The sequence below is a fragment of the Carassius carassius genome, chromosome 7 (assembly GCF_963082965.1).
Source record: "Carassius carassius chromosome 7, fCarCar2.1, whole genome shotgun sequence".
Taxonomy (NCBI): Eukaryota; Metazoa; Chordata; class Actinopteri; order Cypriniformes; family Cyprinidae; genus Carassius; species Carassius carassius.
In genome coordinates, this window is record NC_081761.1 from 39115278 (window position 1) to 39138614 (window position 23337).

The window sequence follows — 23337 nt, forward strand, 5'->3', positions numbered from 1 at the left end:
GAGGAGACTGGAGACATGCAGAAAATAGCAGATAATCAACTACAGAAAATCAAAGACCAGCACATAACCAGCATGAAGAACAAGTATGAGAGATTATGTGAGGGACTGAAACTCCAGGAGAATGAAAGCCTCCTGAACAGCATCTACACACAGCTCTACATCATAGAGGGAGAGAGAGAACGAGTGAATGAAGAACATGAAGTTTTACAGATGGAGAAAACATCCAAAACACAACACTCACAAGACACTGCAATTGACTGCAATGACATATTTAAAGCCTCCGCTGAAGCAGGATCTGAGGAGAAAGACCAGATCAAGACTGTTCTTACAAACGGCATCGCTGGAATCGGAAAAACCGTCTCTGTGCAGAAGTTCATTCTGGACTGGGCCGAGGGAAAAGCCAATCAGGATGTAGATTTCATGTTTGTGCTTCCATTTCGAGAGCTGAACTTGATCCGAGATCATCAGTACAGTCTTCACAGACTTCTGCTGGACTTTCATCCTGAACTTCAAGATCTGGACCCACAGATGTATGAGGAGTGTAAAGTTGTGTTCATCTTTGATGGTCTGGATGAAAGCAGAATCACACTGATGTTTTCAGACGCTCAGAAAGTTTGTGATGTGACTGAGACTTCATCAGTGGCTGTGTTGATGTCAAAGCTCATGAAAGGAGAGCTGCTTCCTTCTGCTTTCATCTGGATCACCTCCAGACCAGCAGCAGCCAATCAGATCCCCTCCAAATACATCCACCGTCTGACAGAAATTCAGGGATTCAATGAGCCTCAGAAGGAGGAATATTTCAGGAAGAGAATCAGTGATGAGCATCAAGCCAGCAGAATCATCTCACACATCAGAAGAGCAAGAAGCATCCACATCATGTGCCACATCCCCGTCTTCTGCTGGATCTCATCCACTGTGCTTCAGAAGCTCATGGAAGAAGATCTGAGTGCAGAAATCCCTCAAACTCTGACTGAAACGTACATCCACTTCCTGCTGATTCAGATCAACATGAGGAAGCAGAAGTATGAAGAGAGAGATCCAGAGAAACTCCTGCAGTCCAACAGAGAAGTGATTGTGAAACTTGCTGAAGTGGCTTTCAAACAACTGATGAAGGGCAATGTGATGTTCTATGAGGAGGACCTGATTGAGAGCGGCATAGACATCACTGTTGCTTCAGTGTATTCTGGGATTTGCACTGAGATCTTTAAGGAGGAATCTGTGATTCATCAGAGGAAAGTTTACAGCTTTGTTCATCTGAGCGTTCAGGAGTTTCTTGCTGCTTTCCATGTGTTTTACTACCACATAAGCATCAATACAGAAGAATGTTTTGATTCACTGCACAAACTCTATGAAAGAGTAGTAGACAAAACCCTTAAGAGTGAGAATGGACAGCTTGATCTGTTCCTGCGGTTCCTTCTGGGCATCTCACTGGAGTCCAATCAGAGACTGTTACAGGATCTACTGAAACACACAGAGAACAGCTCAGAGACCATCAGTGAAATCACACAGTACATTACAGAGAAGATCAAAGATGGACATGAACTCTCCACTGAAAGATCCATCAATCTGTTCCTCTGTCTGCTGGAAGTAAAAGATGAGACTCTGTCCAGAGAGATTCAGGAGTTTGTGAAATCATACAAACACTCAGAGAAGAAACTCTCTGCTGCTCACTGCTCAACAATCTCCTACATGCTTCAGATGTCAGAGGAAGTGCTGGATGAGCTGGACCTCCAGAAATACAACACATCAGATGAGGGCAGAAGAAGACTGATACCTGCTGTGATCAACTGCAGAAAAGCTCTGTGAGTGTTTGATTTTTTTTCTTACAGTTTTTTTTTAATGTAAACTATATACCTTCAGTACAGTTTGACTATTTTTATAATATGTTTTATTTTATACAGGTATTTACTTTATTTTTATATTTTTATAGCAATTCCCTTAAGTATGGATTTGTTTATTTATTTTTTATTATTGATTGTTTTTTTGCATTCCTAATAGCACTGTGAAATTATTTTTAGAATTTAATTATTGTGTCTTTTTCTCTCTTTCAGTCTTGCCGGCTGTAATCTCAACGCTCAGTGTTGTGAAGTTGTTTCATTAGCTCTACAATCCCCATACTCTGTCCTGAGAGAGCTGGATATGAGTAACAATGACCTGCAGGATTTAGGAGTGAAGCTGCTCTCTGAAGGACTGAAGAGTCCAAACTGTCAGCTGGGCAGATTGAGGTAACATTTTGAAGATGAGTAATGTATGGTCATTGACAGTGTTCATCAGTGGCAAATCTTGAAATAAGCAATTAATGCAGCCATCAGGCTACCTTGCCTCTGCACATAGCTTTCAAAATGCACACTCATCCATTGCTCCATGTGCAGGCGTTTCCTGGCTTGCATGCTTTGAGGATCCGTTCTTATAATAAAAAAAAAACTGATTTGTTGTGTTCATAAATTCAGTAAATCAATGGAATCACCAAATAAAATGCAGTTTGGCACTCCATATACATCAACTATTTATAAATCCATAATTATAAAAAATATAACAATAAAATCTGACAAATTAATGTTTAATAATGTTTCTTTTTTAGTTTATCCTCCTCTAGAGCCAGAGCGGTGAATCTCGCAGCGAGCTCCATACAAAAAAAAAAAAAAAAAATCCAAAGAAAAACTTTAAAAACACAGCAAAAAATGTGCAATTAATTAGATTAATCACTGTACCATGTAATAAATTAGATTAATTAGTTATGATAATTATGATAATTAGATTAATTAGTAGATCTACTGAAAACATTGTATATATATATATATATATATATATATATATATATATATATATATATATATATATATATATATATATATATATAATTAAAAAGATAATTTAACTTTTTAAACATGAATTCTTTTTTTAATTTAACATAATTTCTGCACTCATGTCTCAAGTGTCTTCAGTCATTTTATTTAAAATGTATTGAATTTAATCTCTGAATTGCAATGACGTTGTTTAAAGAAATACACAATACTTTGCCAAAGTCTTAGTCATGTTAGTCTTTAATAAATAAATACAAATAAATGTTTTAATGCACTGCAATATGATATGAACAAATATTAATATTGTCAAAATATTAATATTGATAAATAATCATAAATAGACCTCATCTTGGTTCTAGTCCTTGACGGGGATTGTCTGCATTATTCTCATCTATGGTACAAAAAAACAACCCTTTAAATTATTATTTCTATATGTGGTAGACTTTTGTATTTCACCACTGCACTGCATTATTCAGCCCTATGGCCACTACTTTTGAAACCACTCTTTAGAAATGTAATATGACATTTCTCACATAGCAACATTGTGTCGGCCCAGATCCGGCCCACATCTGGCACCCGTGGAAAGATGATCTGGCCCACATGCAGCGTGGAATGATGGCCCTTGGACGGACCGCTCCTGTTTGCCAGATTTGAGCCACAAGCAGGCCATAGCAATGCCACATGCCAGCCAAGAGTAAAGAAATTAACCAGAACTGGACCTAATTCTGAGCCACAAAATCTGTGTTTATTAAATATGAAGTAATTTCAGCCTTAATAAGCCTGTTAACAAGCAGAATCACTGAAGAAAAGAAGAGAACAGAAAAAGAGATGAGCAGAAACACAAGAACTACAACTGACTTCAGCCACAACCTTAGATGAAATCAATTGAAGATAAAAGAAGACATTAAATCTCTCAAGATCTCAGCAGAGGATTAAACAACTCCAGAAACATCTTTATCAGCTTCACTTATTACTAACCAGACTGACTTTATTTCTGTTACACATCTACAAAAGTTTTTATTGAGAATTAACATAGGTTTAACTCTAATGTGTTTCACCATAACAGTGATTAGTGTTTTCATTAGTTGGGCTCTTAACTCTTATTCTATCTTTTGTTTTCTTTTGGTGGCTGTGAGGGTGTGTTTTTTAAACACATTTGCAGCTTCAAAGAAAGCTAGAGTGACATGATATCAAGTGATGGCTGTTATCTGCTGATGGTTTTGTAATTCTTTCATTCTTCAATTCTTTCTATCTAGCACATTATAGCAAAATACACTGAACAAAATGATAAATCCAACAGTTTTGATTTTGCCCCATTTTTCATGCGCTGAACTCAAAGATCTAAGACTTTTTTTCTATGTACACAAAATGCCTATTTTTCTCAAATATTGTTCACAAATCTGTCTAAATTTGTGTAAAGAGCACTTCTCCTTCGCTGAGATAATCCATCCACCTCACAGGTGTGGCATATCAAGATGCTGATTAGACAGCATGATTATTGCACAGGTGTGTCTTAGGCTGGCCACAATAAAAGGCCACTCTAAAATGTGCAGTTTTATCACACAGCACAAAGCCACAGATGTTGCAAGTTTTGAGGTAGCCTGCAATTGGCATGCTGACTGCAGGAATGTACACCAGAGCTGTTGCAGTGAATTGAATGTTAATTTCTCTACCATAAGCCGCCTCCAAAGCTGTTTCAGAGATTTTGGCAGTACATCCAACTGGCCACACAACCGCAGACCACGTGTTACCACACCAGCCCAGGACCTTCACATTTAGCATCTTCATCTCTAAGATGGTCTGAGACCAGCCACCCGGACAGATGCTGCAACAATCGGTTTGCATAACCAAAGAATTTTTGCAAAAACTGTCAGAAACCATCTAAGGAAAACTCATCTGCATGCATTTCGTCCTTATCAGGGTCTCGACCTCACTGCAATTTGTCGTCATAACCAGTGTTGTGCAAGTTACTTTCAAATTGTAATACATTATAGATTACTTGTTACTGATATTTAAAAGTAATTCCTTACTTTACAATATTACTGTCTCAGAATTGTAATGCATTAGTCAAATCAAGTCAAGTCTGCTTTACTGTCAATTCTTCCACATGTACAGTACAGACACACAGAGAATCAAAATTGCGGTGCGCATGATGAGGGGTGGGGCTCTGGCTCTTCACAGTTCGCAGAGGAAGTAGAGACGCTGCTGTGATTACATCACTCCTGTATTACTTTTAAATTGCTTTCACTAAAATAACTACAGAAGTAGAACGTAAAGGGTTAGTTTACCCACAAATGAAAACTGGCTTGTGTTTTACTCACCCTTGAAGCCTCCTAGGTGTATATGACTTTCTTCTTTCAGCCGAATCCAGTCGGATTGTCCTGGATATTCCAAGCTGTATCATTGCAGTCAGCGGGTGTTGCAGTTGAACACTTCACAAATTGTCAAATAAAGCATGCGCATCCATAATAAAAATGTGCTTCACTTGGATCTGGGGCGGGGGGGGGGGGGGGGGGTAAATAAAGGCCTCCTGTAGCAAATTCATGTTTTTTTGTAAGAAATATATCCATATTTCAAACATATTACACACTTTTCTATCACTTCCATCATCTGTCATACGTGGAAGCCGTGCCGGCGGATGATGCAGCACATATGCGTTGCATGATTAGTGACAAATGCGGAGAGAGAAATAAACAAAATGCCGGTCATGAATTATAAGTACAAACTGAAGATATGCCAAGAAAAATGTTGGAGGATTTCGATATAAGCCAAGAGGTTTTTTCTTTGCTAAACAAAGGAAACTTTGCTTCATTTGCTCCTATAAACAAACTTGCGACTCTAGTGTTTCTCTGAGCATGCGCACTGCTCATACATGCTGGGTTATCTGCCATTCATAGAGAAAAGTGTTTATTACGTTTGAAATATTGATATTTTTTTTCTTACAAAAACACGTGGATTTGCTACGGGAGGCCTTCATTCACCCCCGTGTGAAGCATGTTTTATTATGGATGTGCACGACAACTTGTGGATTGTTCAACTGCAACACCCACTGACTGCAATGATAGAGCTTGTAATAGCCAGGACCATTTTTAATATAACTCCTACTGGAATAGTCTTAAAGAAGAAAGTCATATACACCTAGGATGCTTCGAGGTTGAATAAAACACAGGCTAATTTTCAGTTTTGGGTGAACTAACCCTTCATTCAGTTTTCTGCCATCATCAGCCGCTTTTTCTCTGAATGGTGTCTGGCACTTTGGAGAGGTGTTCTCTTCACGGATGAATCCCGGTTTTCACTGTACAGGTGAGATGGCAGACAGTGTGTACGGTGTCGTGTGGGTCAGCGGTTTGCTGATGTCAACGTTGTGGATCGAGTGGTCCATGGTGGCAATGGGGTTAAGGTATGGGCAGGCGTATGTTATGTACAACAAATACAGGTGAATTTTTTTATGGCATTTTGAATGCACAGAGATACCGTGATGAGATCCTGAGGCCCATTGTTGTGCCATTCATCCACAATCATCACCTCATGTTGCAACATGATTATGCACGGCGCCATGTTCCCAGTTCTTGCATGGTCAGCCCCAGACATGTCACCAATTGAGCATGTTTGGGGTGCTCTGGATCGACGTATAAGACAGCGTGTTCCAACTCCTTCCAATATCCAGCAACTTCACACAGCCATTGATGAGTAGTGGACCAACATTCCACAGGCCATAGTTAACAACCTGATCAACTCTATGCGAAGGAGATGTGTTGCACTGCGTGAGGCAAATGGTGGTCACACCAGATACTGACTGGTTTACAGACCCCCAACCCTGACAAAAAACAAAAGTGTTGCATTTATAATTTTGCTCAATGAGTATAAATTAAGCTGAAACTTTTTTGCCTTACCAGTTTGCACAGTACTTTATTTCTTTGCATTTTGCATTATTTATTTGCATTGCATTTGTAGAGAGTCAATGTTCCAGTAATTTTTTGTTAATTTATTTGGTGATTTTGTGTCTTTTACAGGTTGTCTGGCTGCATGGTGACAGAGGAAGGCTGTGGTTATTTGTCTTCAGCTCTGAATTCAAACCCCTCACACCTGAGAGAGCTGGATCTCAGCTACAATCACCCAGGACCTTCAGGAGTCCAGCTGCTCAAACACAAACTGCAGGATCCTAACTATAAACTGGAGAAACTCAAGTATGTTTGGAAATAGTACTGACTAGATCAGAGATAGGCAACATCTGTCCTGGAGTGCCACGGTCCTGCAGAGTTTAGTTCCAAAAACTCTGTTGCCTGTAGCTTAAGGAATCTCGAAGACATTGATGAGCTTGTTCTGTTGTGTTAGATTAGGGTTGGAGCTGAACTCTGCAGGACCACAGCACTCCAGGATCGGACAAGACTGTGTGTCTGCAGTATTCCTGTAACTCAGACCAGTAGAGCATTGCAATAACAATGTGGTTAAGTAAACACTGTTTAGGTCTGTAGTTAACTGACAGAGCAGCGCTCAGGAGTTATGCTTCAGTAGCTCATCTTTAAAACAGGTCTGCTGTCAGTCCAATGAACATGAGAGATGAAGTTCAAATCTATCTGTGAATGAAGGCATATCTACATTCAAATATGTGTTGTGTGTTTATAGTCTGGATAATCCAGGAGAGTCAATGATGAAAGCAGGACCACAAAAATGTAAGTTAGACAAACACACACACCATCATTAACTTCTGAGCTGTTGTGTGATAAATGTTTCTCTGTTCTTTGTATTCAGATGCCTGTGATCTCACACTGGATCCAAACACAACAAACGCTCAACTCAGTCTGTCTGAGAACAACAGGAAGGCAGAATATGTCAAACACGATGAGTCAAATCCTGATCCAAAACCTCAGTCGTATCCTAATCATCCAGATAGATTTGAGCAACATGAGCAGGTTCTGTGTGTTGAGAGTCTGACTGGACGTTGTTACTGGGAGGCTGAATGGAGTGGGTTTGTTGAAATATCAGTGACACATAGAGGAATTAACAGGAAAGGAGGGAATGACAGTTGGTTTGGATACAATGACAAATCCTGGACTCTGTACTGCTCTGCTAAAGGATTCACTGTCTGGCACAACAATGAGAGCACTGACATCTCTGTACGTTTGTCTAATAGAGTAGGAGTGTATGTGGATGTGGCGGCTGGGTCTCTGTCCTTCTACAGCGTCTCTGACACACACACACTCACACGCTTACACACATTCAACACCACATTCACTGAACCCCTCTGTGCTGGATTTGGGGTTCATTCCGACTCCACAATATCTTATGTCAGATTAAATCACAAAAACAATTAAGTCCAATTTTCACACATTTCACACACTGTTTCATTTGTGTACATGAACATTTGGCTTTGCTTTCAATTAACTACTAAAGTACCTTTATTAATTGTATTTAGATCACCATTTTGACAAATGAAACTCAAGTGGAGCTGATGTTGTCTTTGCCACTGACAATTTTTATTTAACTCAATAACATAAATTGTTCTCAGCTCGGTGTTCATCTTCAGTTCTCTCTTCACAGCAGTTCAGTCAGTGTACTGTTTGATTGCATGCATTACTCCGGGATATTGGTTTGTTTGAACTCAGAGGGAGTGTCAGCCACATTAAAAAAGTTAACAGCTTAAGTCATTTGTGGATTAATGCGTATTGGAGACGCGAACCGTTTAAAACGATTCAGTTTGATTTGGTGAACTGAATGATTCGTTCGCGAACCGGATATCCAGACTGCTTTGATTTGAACTCTCTCACAACAGACACGGAAGATAAGACAATGCTGAATAAAGTCATAGTTTTTGCTATTTTTGGACCAAAATGTATTTTTGATGCTTCAAAAAATTCTAACTGACCCTCTGATGTCACATGGACTATTTTGATGATGTTTTTCTTACCTTTCTGGACATGGACAGTAGACCGTACACACAGCTTCAATGGAGGGACTGAGAGCTCTCGGACTATATCTAAAATATCTTAAACTGTGTTCCAAAGATAAACGGAGGTCTTACGGGTTTGAAACAACATGTGGGTAAGTTATTAATTACATAAATTTGCTATCTGGGTGAACTAACCCTTTAAGGGTGCAGTGTGTAATTTTAAGCGGCATCTAGCGGTGACGTTGCAAACTGCAACCAAGGGCTCAGTGCCCTGCTCACCCTCCCTTTAGAGAAACCACGGTGGCGGACGGATGTAAAGATGTCGTCGGTAAAGACAGCAGAGAGCAATGAGATTTCTTTACAAAGGTAAATCAAGGAATTATATCTAATTAATTATTCAATAAATCAGTGTTATTGTGGATGCTAATGTACTTGTTCATCATTGTGTTAGTGTTTTATTCGTAAAAACAACAAAGTGATGAAACGCGCTCTGTAGAGCAGTTAGGGCTACTGTAGAAACATGTTGGCGATTTCCATGTAAGAGGACATGTGGTGTATGTAGATAGAAATACCTCAATCTAAGGTAATAAAATCATAACAATTCATTAAGAAACATCTTTATACACCTCTGAAAACATAGTTTTATATATATTATATTGCATTTATGTAAATAGATAGTTGTAAATCTTACACATTGCACCTTTAAAGTAATTTGTATTATTTTTTTTAAACTAGTTCTTCATAAAATTAGTAGTTCATTGCCTGAAAGTACAGAGTCTTCTATTGTGATTCCTCTTAAAGTTGTTTGAATTAGTTCATTGCTCAGAATCCTTTAAAATATTTAGAAAATCACAGCAGAACGTGAATGAAAAACAGTTCTGAAACCAAGTCACTGGCTGAATTTAGAATAACATACTACTATTTCTGATATGTAAAGATATATAGTAGACATAATTACTACAGAATCTTAGAAACACACATGATTAACTTGAAAAAGTCAAAAACACACTAAATCACAAATTTTGATGTAATGTTATAGCTGGAATAAGTAATCATGAATCTGTTTATAGTGATAATGGTATATTCATGAAAGCCTTTCATAAAAGCAGCCAAAAGACTGAAGAGTCTTTGATATCGAACTGACTCATTATAAAGTTGCTGTTTAACTGTATTCTGAATGTTAGATTGGGTTGTCAAACTTTCCCCTAAACAGTAAACACCATTCTTAAATAATGTGGTCAGTTAAATGGCTCAGTTGGTTTTCTTCACAGAGGCTAATAGCCAGTGATATATTCTACGTGATATGCAGGTATACGCAGTATACCTACTAAGGTCAACGATTTGCGTATACCCACTTAAAAAAGCATGCGGATATGTAACAATATCGTTTTGTGACAGACCTTACACATGTTCATTCATAAATTCCCCGTCTGTGAAGCACTGAATTTTTGATAATCATGCTGTTTATTTTGATGATTATTACAAAAAGTTAATGTTAAGTTACTTTTCTGACATTGTCTCACTATAACAGTATTGCCTGATTTTGCTCTATTTTGTCAATTAAAATAGTTTCAAACAAACTCACAACTGAGCCTCTGCACAGCTCTATTCAAACACAGCGTTGTTTTGTTTATTAATGAATCTGTGTTTTTAAACGAATCCATTCAATTAGTCAATTCAATTATCCAATTATAATGGGTGCATTCGACTTGAAGCATGGCTCCAGATGGCGACAGCAGCTGCTTGCAGTCAGGGGTGGAGCTGAAAACAGACATGTCATGCCGGACATCTTCTGCTCCCATTAGTTATACTCACGTGGTGATTGCATACTTTATCACAGATGAAGTGAATGCAATATTTGTAAAATACACAGAAGTTTAAAAAAAGTTTTCATGAGCAACAGAAGCAGTTTTTACATACTGCTTAATACAGCGCCATATTTTCAAGAATAAAGTTCAACATAATCATAAACTATTTAAATACTAATGCAGTGGGGTATATACGTTTTTATCAGTGTTGTATGATAAACGGGACTCAATACAACAGTGCGACTACAGTAAAAAAGCTTAAAAAACACAGATTTGTGGCCATTATTGGAACTGAAAAGGTTTAAATAAACCCCACCACACGTGATCGTTGTCGTGTGGTGGATCTGGCCAATCAAGAACAGCTGTGTCGTCATCAGTGCTCCTGCAGTCGCTCTGGAGAAACTGCAGCGACTGAGTCAGCCGGCTGCTCTCGAAACGCTCTCGCGGTACTTTGATGTCACAGGTGACAGTCATGTGGCGTCGGCACCTTCTCAAGTCGGACAAAATTTCTAACCGCCATTTACTGCTTCAAGTCAGACTGCGATCGGTTTGCGCAGTGCTGCGTGAAGTCATACGCACATAAAGACTGTATCGTGCTTTGTTCCTGAATGAATCAGCCATTCAAATGAATCAATTGAATAAATGATTCAGTGATAAAATCAGTAACTTGCCGCCACCTAATGGAAGTTTTAGTTTCATTTTTAAGTATTATTTCAGTTATTTAAATAATTGAATACTTTTATACTCAAAATGTGATATTTGAAAATTATTCTCAACATGAATTTATGAAGTTAACTGCACTCATCCAACTTCTGAGCCTCATTAAATGTCTGTAAATACCAACAAGCCACTTTTGTGTTCTTCTGTGCCACCTCTGTAGTGCAAATTAGTTTTGTTAATACTGATTTTATTCAATCAGTAAATTATTATTCTTATTCCATTGCTTCAATTAGAAATTTTTAAAAAAGCTTATGAAAATACACTTTTGAATTTGACATAAAAGATGTCAAATTTGAATAAATTAATTTGAATAAATTTGTTTGGACACTGTACAAAATGTGAATAAATAAGGAATGGAATCATTTACAAATCTCATAAACTTATATTTTATTCACAATAGAATATACATATCATATCAAATGTTGAAAGTGAGACATTTTGAAATGTCGTGCCAAATATTGTCTCATTTTGGTTTTCATGAGAGCTACACATTCCAAAAAAGTTGGGACAGGTAGCAATAAGAGACCGGAAAAGTTAAATGTACATATAAGGAACAGCTGGAGGACCAATTTGCAACTTATTAGGTCAATTGGGAACATGATTGGGTATAAAAAGAGCCTCTCAGAGTGGCAGTGTCTCTCAGAAGTCAAGATGGGCAGAGGATCACCAATTCCCCCAATGCTGTGGCAAAAAATAGTGTAGCAATATCAGAAAGGAGATTCTCAGAGAAAAATTGCAAAGAGTTTGAAGTTATCATCATCTACAGTGCATAATATCATCCAAAGATTCAGAGAATCTGGAACCATCTCTGTGAATAAGGGTCAAGGCTGGAAAACCATACTGGATGCCTGTGATCTTCAGCCCTTAGACAGCACTGCATCACATACAGGAATGATACTGTAATGGAAATCACAACATGGGCTCAGGAATACTTCCAGAAAACATTGTCGTGAACACAATCCACTGTTCCATTCACCGTTGCCGGCTAAAACTGTATAGGTCAAAAAAGAAGCCATATCTAAACATGATCCAGAAGCGCAGGCGTTTTCTCTGGGCCAAGGCTCATTTAAAGTGGACTGTGGCAAAGTGGAAAACTGTTCTGTGGTCAGACGAATCAAAATTTTAAGTTCTTTTTGGAGAACTGGGATGCCATGTCATCCGGACTAAAGAGGACAAGGACTCTGGCCTGCATCTCTGATGGTATGGGGTTGCATGAGTGCGTGTGGCATGGGCAGCTTACAAATCTGGAAAGACACCATCAATGCTGAAAGGTATATCCAAGTTCTAGAGCCACATGTGCTCCCATACAGACATCGTCTCTTTCAGGGAAGACCTTGCATTTTCCAACATGACAATGCCAGACTACATACTGCATCAATTACAACATCATGGCTGCGTAGAAGAAGGATCCGGATATTGAAATGGCCAGCCTGCAGTCCAGATCTTTCACCCATAGAAAACATTTGGTTCATCATAAAGAGGAAGATGTGTCAAAGAAGACCTAAGACAGATGAGCAACTAGAAGCCTGTATTAGACAAGAATGGGACAACATTCCTATTCCTAAACTTGAGAAACTTGTCTCCTCAGTCCCCAGACGTTTGCAGACTGTTATAAGAAGAAGAGGGGATGCCACACAGTGATAAACATGGCCTTGTCCCAACTTCTTTTAGATGTGTTGATGCCACAAAATTTAAAATCAACTTATTTTTCCCTTAAAATGATACATTTTCTCAGTTTAGACATTTGATATCTCATCTATGTTGTATTCTGAATAAAATATTGAAATTTGAAACTTCCACATCATTGCATTCTATTTTTATTCACAATTTGTACAGTGTCCCAACTTTTTTGGAATCGGGTTTGTAGAAAAAAAATTCCCCTGTAAATCACTTTTACGGAGTCCAATATTACTTTGTAAATGGGAAGGCTAATTTTTTGTATCGTTCAGACGGTGCTTCTGATTTTTTTTTCTGTGCCCCTAATTTTTATTTATTTTTTAATTAAAGTGCTCCTAAAATTTAAAGTACTGTAAGTATAGAGCCCTGTTTAGTGAGTGTGGTGGTGTTGATATGGTGCTGGGACGGGTGAGTAAAAATCACAAGATTCTCACTACAAGAAACTAGACTACACCACTGCTAATTGCCAGCTATCCTTGTCAACTAATGTTTAGAGGGTGATTGAATCAAGCAACAGTCAAACCTTTAAAAAAATGGGTTGAGAATGGCTCTATCTAGAGATGGATATGTGGCATTACATCAGTTAGAAACATCTGTAATACTGTATACCTAAAATGAGTGCTTATGTGTAACAAGGCTGCAGAAACCAGAGAGCAGTAGGAAATTTATAGAAAATTTGGACCAAGTCATTAGAAAAATCAATCAAAGGGTTGGGATGTGATTAATCAGTCGTAATTTTGTTTTAGTTCAGACATTGGAAAGTTTCTCTGTTTACAATGAAGTAATAAATGGGTGTGAAGTAAAGGGCTACTGATCAGCCAGCTCATTATCTTATTTCTCTTTATGACAATATATTGACCAAACTGATCAAATCAGTCAACCAAAAAGATATTTGCTTTAACATATTAGCTTTATCATAACTTGTTTTTTAGTTAAGCAGGCCTACAGCATGGCAGAAACTTAACCTACAGACATTAAATTGATGCAGTTCTCTATAGTTTTATTCAGATCGCTGTGAAATGGATAACCATGCACATAAGAAAGGACATTATGTTACAAGTAGAATTGTCAAACTGAATGACTAGAGTTTTGTAAAATTAAACTAATATTTGCATTCATATGCTCGGTTTCTATTACTAACGTGTAACGCTATACCAGGGAGCAAAGGGGATTGGTCTGTTTGATGTTTCACTTATGTTTGTGAAGTTGTTTCTTCTGTTTGTCTTGTGTCAAACCGGCATGTGCCTGTGGTAGACGTGAAGTTATCTGCAAGGGAAATGACATCACAAACGCTGATGTGAGTTTTTGATTTCATTTGCCTGTTGGCTCTGTGGTCGATCTATATTGATACACATATTCTATTTAAGTGGACAAAGTCATATGCAAATGTTCATCAACATGCAGAAACACAATCATCCAGTCGACCACTGAGGCACTGGAGGACTTTTAGAGAAGTTTGCATGAGCCCTTCTTATGCAAATGATAAACGATGGATTACTGAGGCCGTTGATACACATCTGAAGACGCTGATAGACATATGCACTTCTGTGAGTTTCTTCCCTTTACGGTTGTTTTTGCTACTTTTCAAATGTCTTTTACGTAGCCTTTAGACTTTATTGTTTTTACTCTTGTCCTAGAAATAGGCTACATTTTAAATCTTGGTCAATAAAATCCATAAAAAATAAAAATAAAAATAAAAAATTCTAAAGGTACAAAATTGCCTTTTTAAAAATATTGTAAGATGAAAGAGCCTCAGATACTTTGATCTCCTTAGAAACAGACAATATAAACATGAACAAGCATCTTCGAGACAGGAAACACCTCTCTCACGTTATAATGGGAGTGCCCTTTTTCTAGGGTCCTCCATGTAAATTACCTTCTGTTCCCTTTGAGGTGTAAACTATCCCGGTCTGGGACCTGGAATAATGCAAATAACAACTTTTTGTTCATGCCTCCATTTGGGGGATGTTTTATCTTGGTTTTTCATTTAAATGATTGCAGTAAAAGGATCAGGGCGATTCTGTAGCCAGAAAGCCCGTAGTGTGTTGAGTGTCTCTTCACTTCATACAATGTATTTTCTAAGGTCACTTATGCATATTATACTTTTAGATTCATCTTTCAGAATTTGATGTTTTGTATTGATATGATTTGATATGTTTGAATTGGATATGTATTTGGCAGAATACATATTTACCTGACTGATAATAAATTGTTACATTGATTTTATTGTTTTACTCTGTAATTTTTGACTCTAGTAGATTATGTTGTATCCTTGTTAGCAACATAAGCACCCAATTGAATGAGTAAATATAAAATAAAGAGTTTACCTAGAATAATCAAATGTCAGAAGAATACTAATTAGACACAGACATACAACCAATTTGCATTTCAACCTAAAATCAAGGTCATAATAAAGTGAAGTCAGATTAAATAATAAAATTGAGTCAGATTTGAGTTTAACATAAATTAAATAACTTTGCACGCTGAATTGACCGAACACGCAGGAATCCTTTATCCAGCACCGGATACCTTCCTTGGGCCGAGTGCCTGGACCTTACACTATAATGATCTGGTCAAAAAGGGAAACAGAATCCATTTCAATCAAATTTGATTATATTTTATTTATGGTATTGTATTTTTTAATTTTGACATTCCAAGAGTTTTTGCCCCAAGCAATTTTGATTGATGATGACAGATTAAACATGATGTGATGAAATTAAGAGGTAAATATCAAAATAGAATGTAGATATATATATATATATATGTGTGTGTGTGTGTGTGTGTGTGTGTGTGTGTGTGTGTGAGTGTATGTCTGTGTACACAACTCTGTGTAATGACTTGGGTATGACACAGGTATTACAAGGAGAGGGTGACTTATGAGGACATAACCCATGTCCCCATTTTTCAAAACGCTTATAAATCATACAGAATGAGTTTTTTTGAGAAAGTAAAAATGCACAAAGTTTCCTGTGAGGGTTAGGGTTAGGTGTAGGGTTGGTGTAGGGCCAGAGAATATACAGTTTGTACAGTATAAAAACCATTACACCTATGGGATGAACACACTTTACACAAAAACAAACATGTGTGTGTGTGTGTGTGTGTGTGTGTGTGTGTGTGTGTGTGTGTGTGTGTGTGTGTGTGTGTGTGTGTGTGTGTGTGAAAAAACAGAGAATTCATTCCTCGCAGATTCTTGATGACTGTCCAAAAAAGAAAGAGAATTACAGAATTATCATGTGATATATATACAAAACACACACACACACACACACACACACACACACACATATAGCCTACATATATTACACAGAAAAACAGAGAGAAAGAGAGGGGAGAGAGAGAGAGAGAGAGAGAGAGAGAGGGAGAGAGAGATATTGAGAGAGAGAGATTGAGAGAGAGAGAATGAGAGAGAGAGAGAGAGAGAGAGAGAGAGGGAGAGAGAGAGAGATTGAGAGAGAGAGATTGAGAGAGAGAGAGAGAGAGAGAGAGAGATTGAGAGAGAGAGATTGAGAGAGAGAGAATGAGAGAGAGAGAGAGCTTGGGGGACTGAAGCAGGGCGTTCATGTTCTCTTTCTGAAAGCGTCGCGTTAAGGTTCTCGCGCTCGTGCTCGCGCTCGCGCTTGCCGCATCCAGCACAGCACAAACGGGAACAGCGTTTCTCTCCCGTCAGGAACCGAGTAAATGGTTTGGTTTGGGTGAATGATTTAGTGGAAGCAGCGAGGCCTGTGCTGATCTCCCGAGGCAGCGGTGTCGTCGTGTGTCTCTATTGTATGCAGCAGCAGCAGAATCCGTGACAGCCGCTTCTTCCGTCGATCTGTTGCTATCGCTGGATCTCCTGCATCTGTCCTCTAGCATCATCACAACATCTGGCGCGGTCGCGCGCTCTCGCTTTCACATTAAACCTAATAGGCTGTGCTGCTTTGACGTGGACATTTCTTCCTCTTCTGTCGTACACATGTGGTGAATGTAGATGTAAACGCAGCTTTTTATTCGTAGATGCCAAACAGTGTTTCAATCGTCGTGTAGCTATATTTGTGATTTATTCATCGGCCGTGGGTTTAGTCACGGACATCCACGACGGGCTTCTGCGCTAAACGTCGCGGATGCTGCTGATGATAGGTGGCATTTATCACGGATTTAACGCGTTTTTACATCTCGTGCACGGGGAGCGGTGCCAGGACGGATTTAATTTTGCCTGTACTCGATCTATCCTTTTTATTAGTATGACTATTTCTGTGTTTGAATGAAAATCGCCTGTCTGTCAGACAAGGATCGCCATTTGTACGGTCGTGGACGGGGAGCGGCGCCAGACGGGATTTTTTTTAAGACATACAATATTTATATATATATATATATATATTATATTAATAACCGTTTCCTTATTATTAATATTCTAGCTATTTAAGTGTTTAGTTTTCGATGAATATCAGCAGAAGAGGACCACCATCAGCTCATCGTCTCATTGCAATACCCTTGACGATCAACAGTTCATCGCGTAAATGCCTCTAAAACCGCGCGATTATTAGTCGGAGCGCGCGACGTCCAGTCGAAGATCTTCACTTGTGCTCATAATGACTAATAAACCAAAACGGTTCTCCTCTTCGCTCATGGATGCTCTTAATGTTGCATGTTGATTTGTCTTATCAACAGGGTCAGGAGACTGTGTTCACATTGGATTGTATCATTGTCCGTGTTTATTATTCCTCCTGCGTGAAGACGCTCCATAGGGTGGATTACTGAATATCATGTTTTTGGCCCTTTTTTCGTCTGGAAAGATGGCAGCTGATTAAATTTTAATCTTGATGCATTCTGGCGACACAGGAGCAGAAGAGGAGAAGCGAGTGAATCGGGGAGGAGAGGAGAGAGAGGAGGGAGAGGAGAGGATGTAGGGTGGATACAGAAGGTAAGAACGAATGAATGAATGAACAGTGTGTGTTCAGATCAGCCCTAAACACACGGTCGATACTCAACATCTACACACATTATTTCATTATACACATTTTCTTAGTTAAATGAGCGCAGTTCTATCGCTTTTCCACTAATATTTTGGAATTTACAGAATAGGGCGAGTTAAGGTAAACTGGGACACTTGAGATGACCAAATGGCCCAATTATTCTGAATGTACACAGCCTATATTTATATATTTCTAATTACAATTAAGAACCGAATGCAAACCAAAATCTATGTTATCTCTGGCTTACATCTAAGGACACAAACACATATAATTCATACACGCTATTGTGCATATCACTGTATGCACACACTCATAAGCACACATTCTGCATGCACAGACCTATATATCATACGTACACACACACACACACATTGTGGTCATTTTTCATTGGGTGTAAATTGAGTTACAGGCCAAAGGCGAGCCGAGCGCTGCGGCGCGTGAGTGGTGTGTAAATGTGCTGGCGCCACTGACTGCTGGTGCATTCTGACAGACCTCCATCTCTCCATCCCTCCCCACCCAACATCTCCTCCATCTCCCACACACTCCTGCCGTAGCTTTCTCCTGAGCGATGCATGAGCCCCAACTAGTGCATTCGGATGAGCTTTAAGTGAGCTAAAACTGGAACAACTGTCCTCATTGGGAAAATGATTCATAAATAAAACAATAATGTTTTCATGCTTATTCTAAAAATGGTGACTGTGTTCTTTTAGGGTTTGTGGTATTTTGTCTATTAGTAGGTCTATGGTACTGTATGTCCTCTTTAGATAATGTTTGGAGTTACTGACTTACATTTTGAGAATTAATGTGTCTGACAAAACCCTGGACATCATCGCTTGTGATGTAGGTTTGATTTTAGACCATATAAAAGCAATTCAAGTCCTCTTTTGTCCTCGGTTGCGTAGTTGAGTGAATGTGCATGTGTTACTGTGTTTTACAGGCAGATATACAGAGAAGAGAGCGTGTGTTTATAAAGAGGCACATAATGATCTTTTGAAGACTCACGGATGGTTGCGCGAGCAAAGACTCGAATGCAAAGACATGCAAAAACACTGGTTACTAGTCAAAGCAAGTGGATGAAGAGCAGAAAATAATCTCTTATGTCATTTCTGTTGTTGGCTTATTGGGATCACAGTATATCTATAGATTCAGCCTGTGATGAAGAGGTTCATGCAGCAGTAGAATAAACTCAGACGTTTAGTCATAAATAGATAAATACAGAAGCTCAGACCATTTGACCCCTGAGCTGGTGGTCATTCCTTTATCTTATACGCTTCTGCCTGTATTTATAGCATTAGATAAACAGGTATTATTTGTGAATCCTTCTTGCTTTGCTGTATCAGCAGTTTTGGTGTCCCTGTTGTTAAAAATACTTTCTCTCTCCCCAGTGTAGTGTGCAGAATCAGAAGCCATCTGTAAGCTGATTTTGTTCCGTGAGATTTCCCGTTTTCTGCTGCACATTCAGAGCATTAGTGCTTGGGAAACCTGTTTGAGAACAGTTGTTATTTTGCCGTTTTTTGGTCTTGCTTAAGGTTCAAGTGTGTGTTTGATCTCGTAAGCTCTCATTATTTGGTCTATTTTCTTTGGGACAATCACATAAGATTGTCTCCTAAATGTCTTAAATGTCACTCAAACAGTCTGGAAAGTAATTTAGTCCTGAAAGCTAAAACAGTGAAGAGTTGAAATAGGAGAATAATTATGTAATCTGTTACCAGTAGTGGTTGAAAAAAATGGGTCTGTTTGAATAACTTATTTGTAGTGTTGCAATATAAGTACTTTTTTTTCTAGGCCAGTTTTTCTCCATGATTTAATGCTTTTCTATGTCTTAAGTCATCTTAAGCGGACACCTTATGTTGGTGTATTTATTTATTTGTTAAGTAGCTGTGATATAAATTAGTCAGTCCTCTTTACTTCTGACTGGATGCTAGACCTGATCCATCTGTCTGTGCTTATTTTGCTTTAATAATCAGTATTTAAAAAAAGAAAAAATCTATTATGAGTGTTGAACACTTTATGCATTTTCTTCACTATCTGCTCCAGATTGTCAATTTAAAGATATGTTAATGTAAAATACTAATTTAGGCAGAGTTTAGTGTGGTCTACAGAACTGCTGTTAATACATTTTTAGGCAAAATTCTTTAGTACAAATGATTTTACAACTATGAGACACATAAATTCAGTCAAGTGTGTCTGAACATAGCCTTGACATAAATGCACATAAAATCTTTGAAATTAAATGATTTTTGAAAACATTTTTTATATATTTGCATTAATCGTTTATGCTGCTTGCTTCATTAGCAAAAGGCAGCATGAACATGATGACTGCGATGTATTTTTACTGAAGCATGCATGTGAGAAAATCTAAATATATATTATCTTTTCTTTTTATTTGACTTCATCTGTCCCTTTTACTCATCACCAATCAATCAATTCTTGAATCAAGGAAAACACTTCTATCCAATAAGCTGTGGCTCTTGAAAAGGCGTCGCTTCACGGAAGTAAATCAGGTTTTGAGTGTATCTCCACGTTGACTTCCGGACCGACTGCATCGGTGTTTTCTTCTGTTTTCTAATCTGGTGTGAGTGTTGTGTGCAGCGCTGATGAGAGTGGTGTGTCTGTTTATGTGTCTCTAACACTGAGGGAGAATGCAGAACAGAGGCGCGAGGGTGAATTATAGCAATTACTCTAGTAATAGGCTTATTATTACACGGAAGCTCTCCAGATGAAGCTCTGCTGTGTTGTGTTTGATTCTCAGCGCTCCACAAACACAGGTTTTGATCACGACAGTCTGACAGATGAGGACGGAGATATTTGTCTGGATGTGGTCCACGTTTATCTCACAGCACACTTTCATCACAGCCGGACTTTAATTAGAACTTTGACATTTAATTACACCTGGAGGAAATTATACCATATCAGAATGTATTCTGCTCGAGGATAGATCATGAACAGAGAGGATATGGAGAGTTTTTCTAAGTAGAGCATACAATAATTAATTTCTGGTAGCATTCATTTTTATGAAGTGTAGAAAATAGAATTTTTTTCTGTTATTTTCAAAAACAATGACAAATATACTAAACAAGTACAAAAACCTCAATGATGCTAAAATAACACTATACTGAATTTTATATATTAGCATATATTTAAAATTAGCAACCACTAATTTTACTGTTCATAATAATTAATAATGTGTTTTTCTCTTTTGTGTGTGTGTGTGTAAGGGTTTTCAGTCTCCAGTGTTTTTCCAGTACTAAAGTAGAAGGTGTTATTTGCGCAAGTGACTGGGCCATTAGGGAACATGTGTGTGTGTGTGTGTGTGTGTGTGTGTGTGTGTGTGTGTGTGTGTGTGTGTGTGTGTGTGTGTGTGTGTGTGTGTGTGTGTGCGTGCGTGCGTGTGTGTGTGTGTGTGCGCGCATGTGTGTGTGTGTGTGTGTGTGTGCATGTGTGTGTGTGTGTGTGTGTGTGTGTGTGTGCATGTGTGTGTGTGTGTGTGTGTGTGCGTGTGTGTGTGTGTGTGTGTGTGTGTGCATGTGTGTGTGTGTGTGTGTGTGTGTGATCATGAGGGAGAGAGATGCAGGAGAAACAGTGACTCACGAGCTCTGATCAACAGACAGATGGAGTTGTCTGACATTAAGACTTTCACACTTTCACATGTGTCACAGGTGTCAGTGATGTATATGTCATGTGATTAACGCCTGTGACCTCACACTGAGTATGTTTGACAAGAAAATACAATTTCTATACCTCAGAAACGTAATGTTTAATTAAATGTGTTACTTGTCATGTCTTTGTTATTATCATAGACGGTTTTTATTTGCCGTTTTTTTATTTATATTTTATTTATATTAGCTAGCAGTTTCTGAGTGAAGTCAATCCTACACTGTAGTTGTATCGGTGCACCTGTTGGAGCATAGAGCATGCGAAGATGGCTGGTTATGACATGTGCTTCAGCACACAGTCTGATGACAGGTTGAGCTGTCCAGTCCGTGTTTGGCCGCTTCAGTTCATTCTGTGACAGAGACTAACTCTGTGTTCGAGGGCTTCTGAAGTGTGACTCTTGTGTCTGGACTGATCAGTCCTACAAGTGTGTGTGTGTGTGTGTGGTTTCACCTTTATTTAGTCCGTATCATGTTTCTGATTTCCATAAGGCGGTGGGGATCTAAATGTGTGTCCTCTTCATTTGGTTAGAATCAGTCAATACAAACGTGTGTGTTTGTATTTAAGGGACAGATTTGTAGCAGATGAGAGCTAAATCTGACCCCGAATGCCCTTATTTGTAGTAACAGTTTAAAAATGACATGCAGAATGTTTTTTCTGTTAGTGTTTGTTTAGGTTGGCTTATAGTATTTAGAACTAGCTGTGTATAAAACTGTGTACATCTATGCAGTGTCTTCATTTAGATAGACGAGTAAACGTGTGTGTTATTCTAGATACTGTATTATATTTAAATACTGTATCTATTCAATGATTATGTATGAGTGCAGAGGTACTGCTTACACCATATCGTTTTATATATTATATATATATTTTTCTTTTTTGACAAAAAAACCTTTAATTTATGTTAACGTTGGTCCATTTTACACTAATTTAAGCTACATAATTTTTTGGGACAAAATAAATTTTAGGTGATGACAATATGTTAATATTGGAAATATTTCAAAGTATAAATTTCAGTTGTTTTCCAATGTATACACATTGATTACTCCTAAAAATTATTTATAATTGTATAAACATGAATTATAAATCATAAATAAAAAGTATATATAAATTATCTACATTTATAAATTATATAAGTTATCAACCTAAAATATAAGTTGAGAATAAAAGCACAAACTGAATTATCATCTGGTGAGAGTTTTTGTTAGTGATTACACTGACTAGATAAACATATTTAACCAGTCTTTGATCAGGAGTCTAATCTGAAGCAGAGTCACTTATTATATGGCTGCTTACTGAATTAATAAATACAAATGGATAAGTAATATTGATGTGAGTCTAAATGATTTCATTATGTGAGATAAAGAGAGCGATACAAGAGACATGAAACTAGTGCAGCGATGAATGAAATCCAGTGATCGAGTGTATTTAAAGTCCAGCTGTGTACGGTCACAGACCACAGTGATGGGCCAATCACAATCCAGCATGTACAGCATCTGTTATATCTCCATCAGCGACTGGAGTGTGTTTCTGCTGTAGGCCGCGCTGAAGCCTGAGACTGGATTCCAGCTCTGCTCGTGTTGAGAGTCGTGCGCCTGGGGAAATGCTCCTGATAAATCATCTGATTGTGTCTCCTGGGACGGGGAGTATTTTTGAAGCACCATCAGTAGAGACGGAGCCCGTGGGGGTTTCACAGCACTGCTAACTGTGAAAAAGAAATGAGACATTGATCATAGCAGGAACAGCCATCCTGAACGCACAGAACAGAGAGAGAAACACGAACGTGTGAGAGATGCGAGTCTCCTCCACCACCGCCGCATAGCAGCGTTACC

At 38.3% G+C, this 23337-nt stretch overlaps 2 protein-coding genes across 4 annotated transcripts in view; both read left to right on the forward strand.

Annotated features, from left to right (window-relative positions):
• LOC132144325 (NLR family CARD domain-containing protein 3-like) lies at positions 1–11015 on the forward strand. The gene is made up of 7 exons (XM_059555103.1): positions 1–1802; positions 2052–2143; positions 6108–6204; positions 6818–6991; positions 7431–7477; positions 7557–8092; positions 10860–11015. Exons 1-7 carry the CDS (start codon positions 16–18, stop codon positions 11013–11015), a joined length of 2889 nt encoding a protein of 962 aa, XP_059411086.1. The 5' UTR covers positions 1–15.
• Positions 11016–16428: 5413 nt separating this feature from the next.
• Positions 16429–23337, forward strand: part of LOC132144182 (adhesion G protein-coupled receptor L1-like) — a 45641-nt gene continuing 38732 nt past the window's right edge. For all 3 annotated transcript variants that reach the window (XM_059554947.1, XM_059554948.1, XM_059554949.1), the window contains exon 1: positions 16429–17799. The gene's annotated coding sequence lies outside the window, so the exon portion shown is untranslated. The remainder of the gene's footprint in view (positions 17800–23337) is intronic.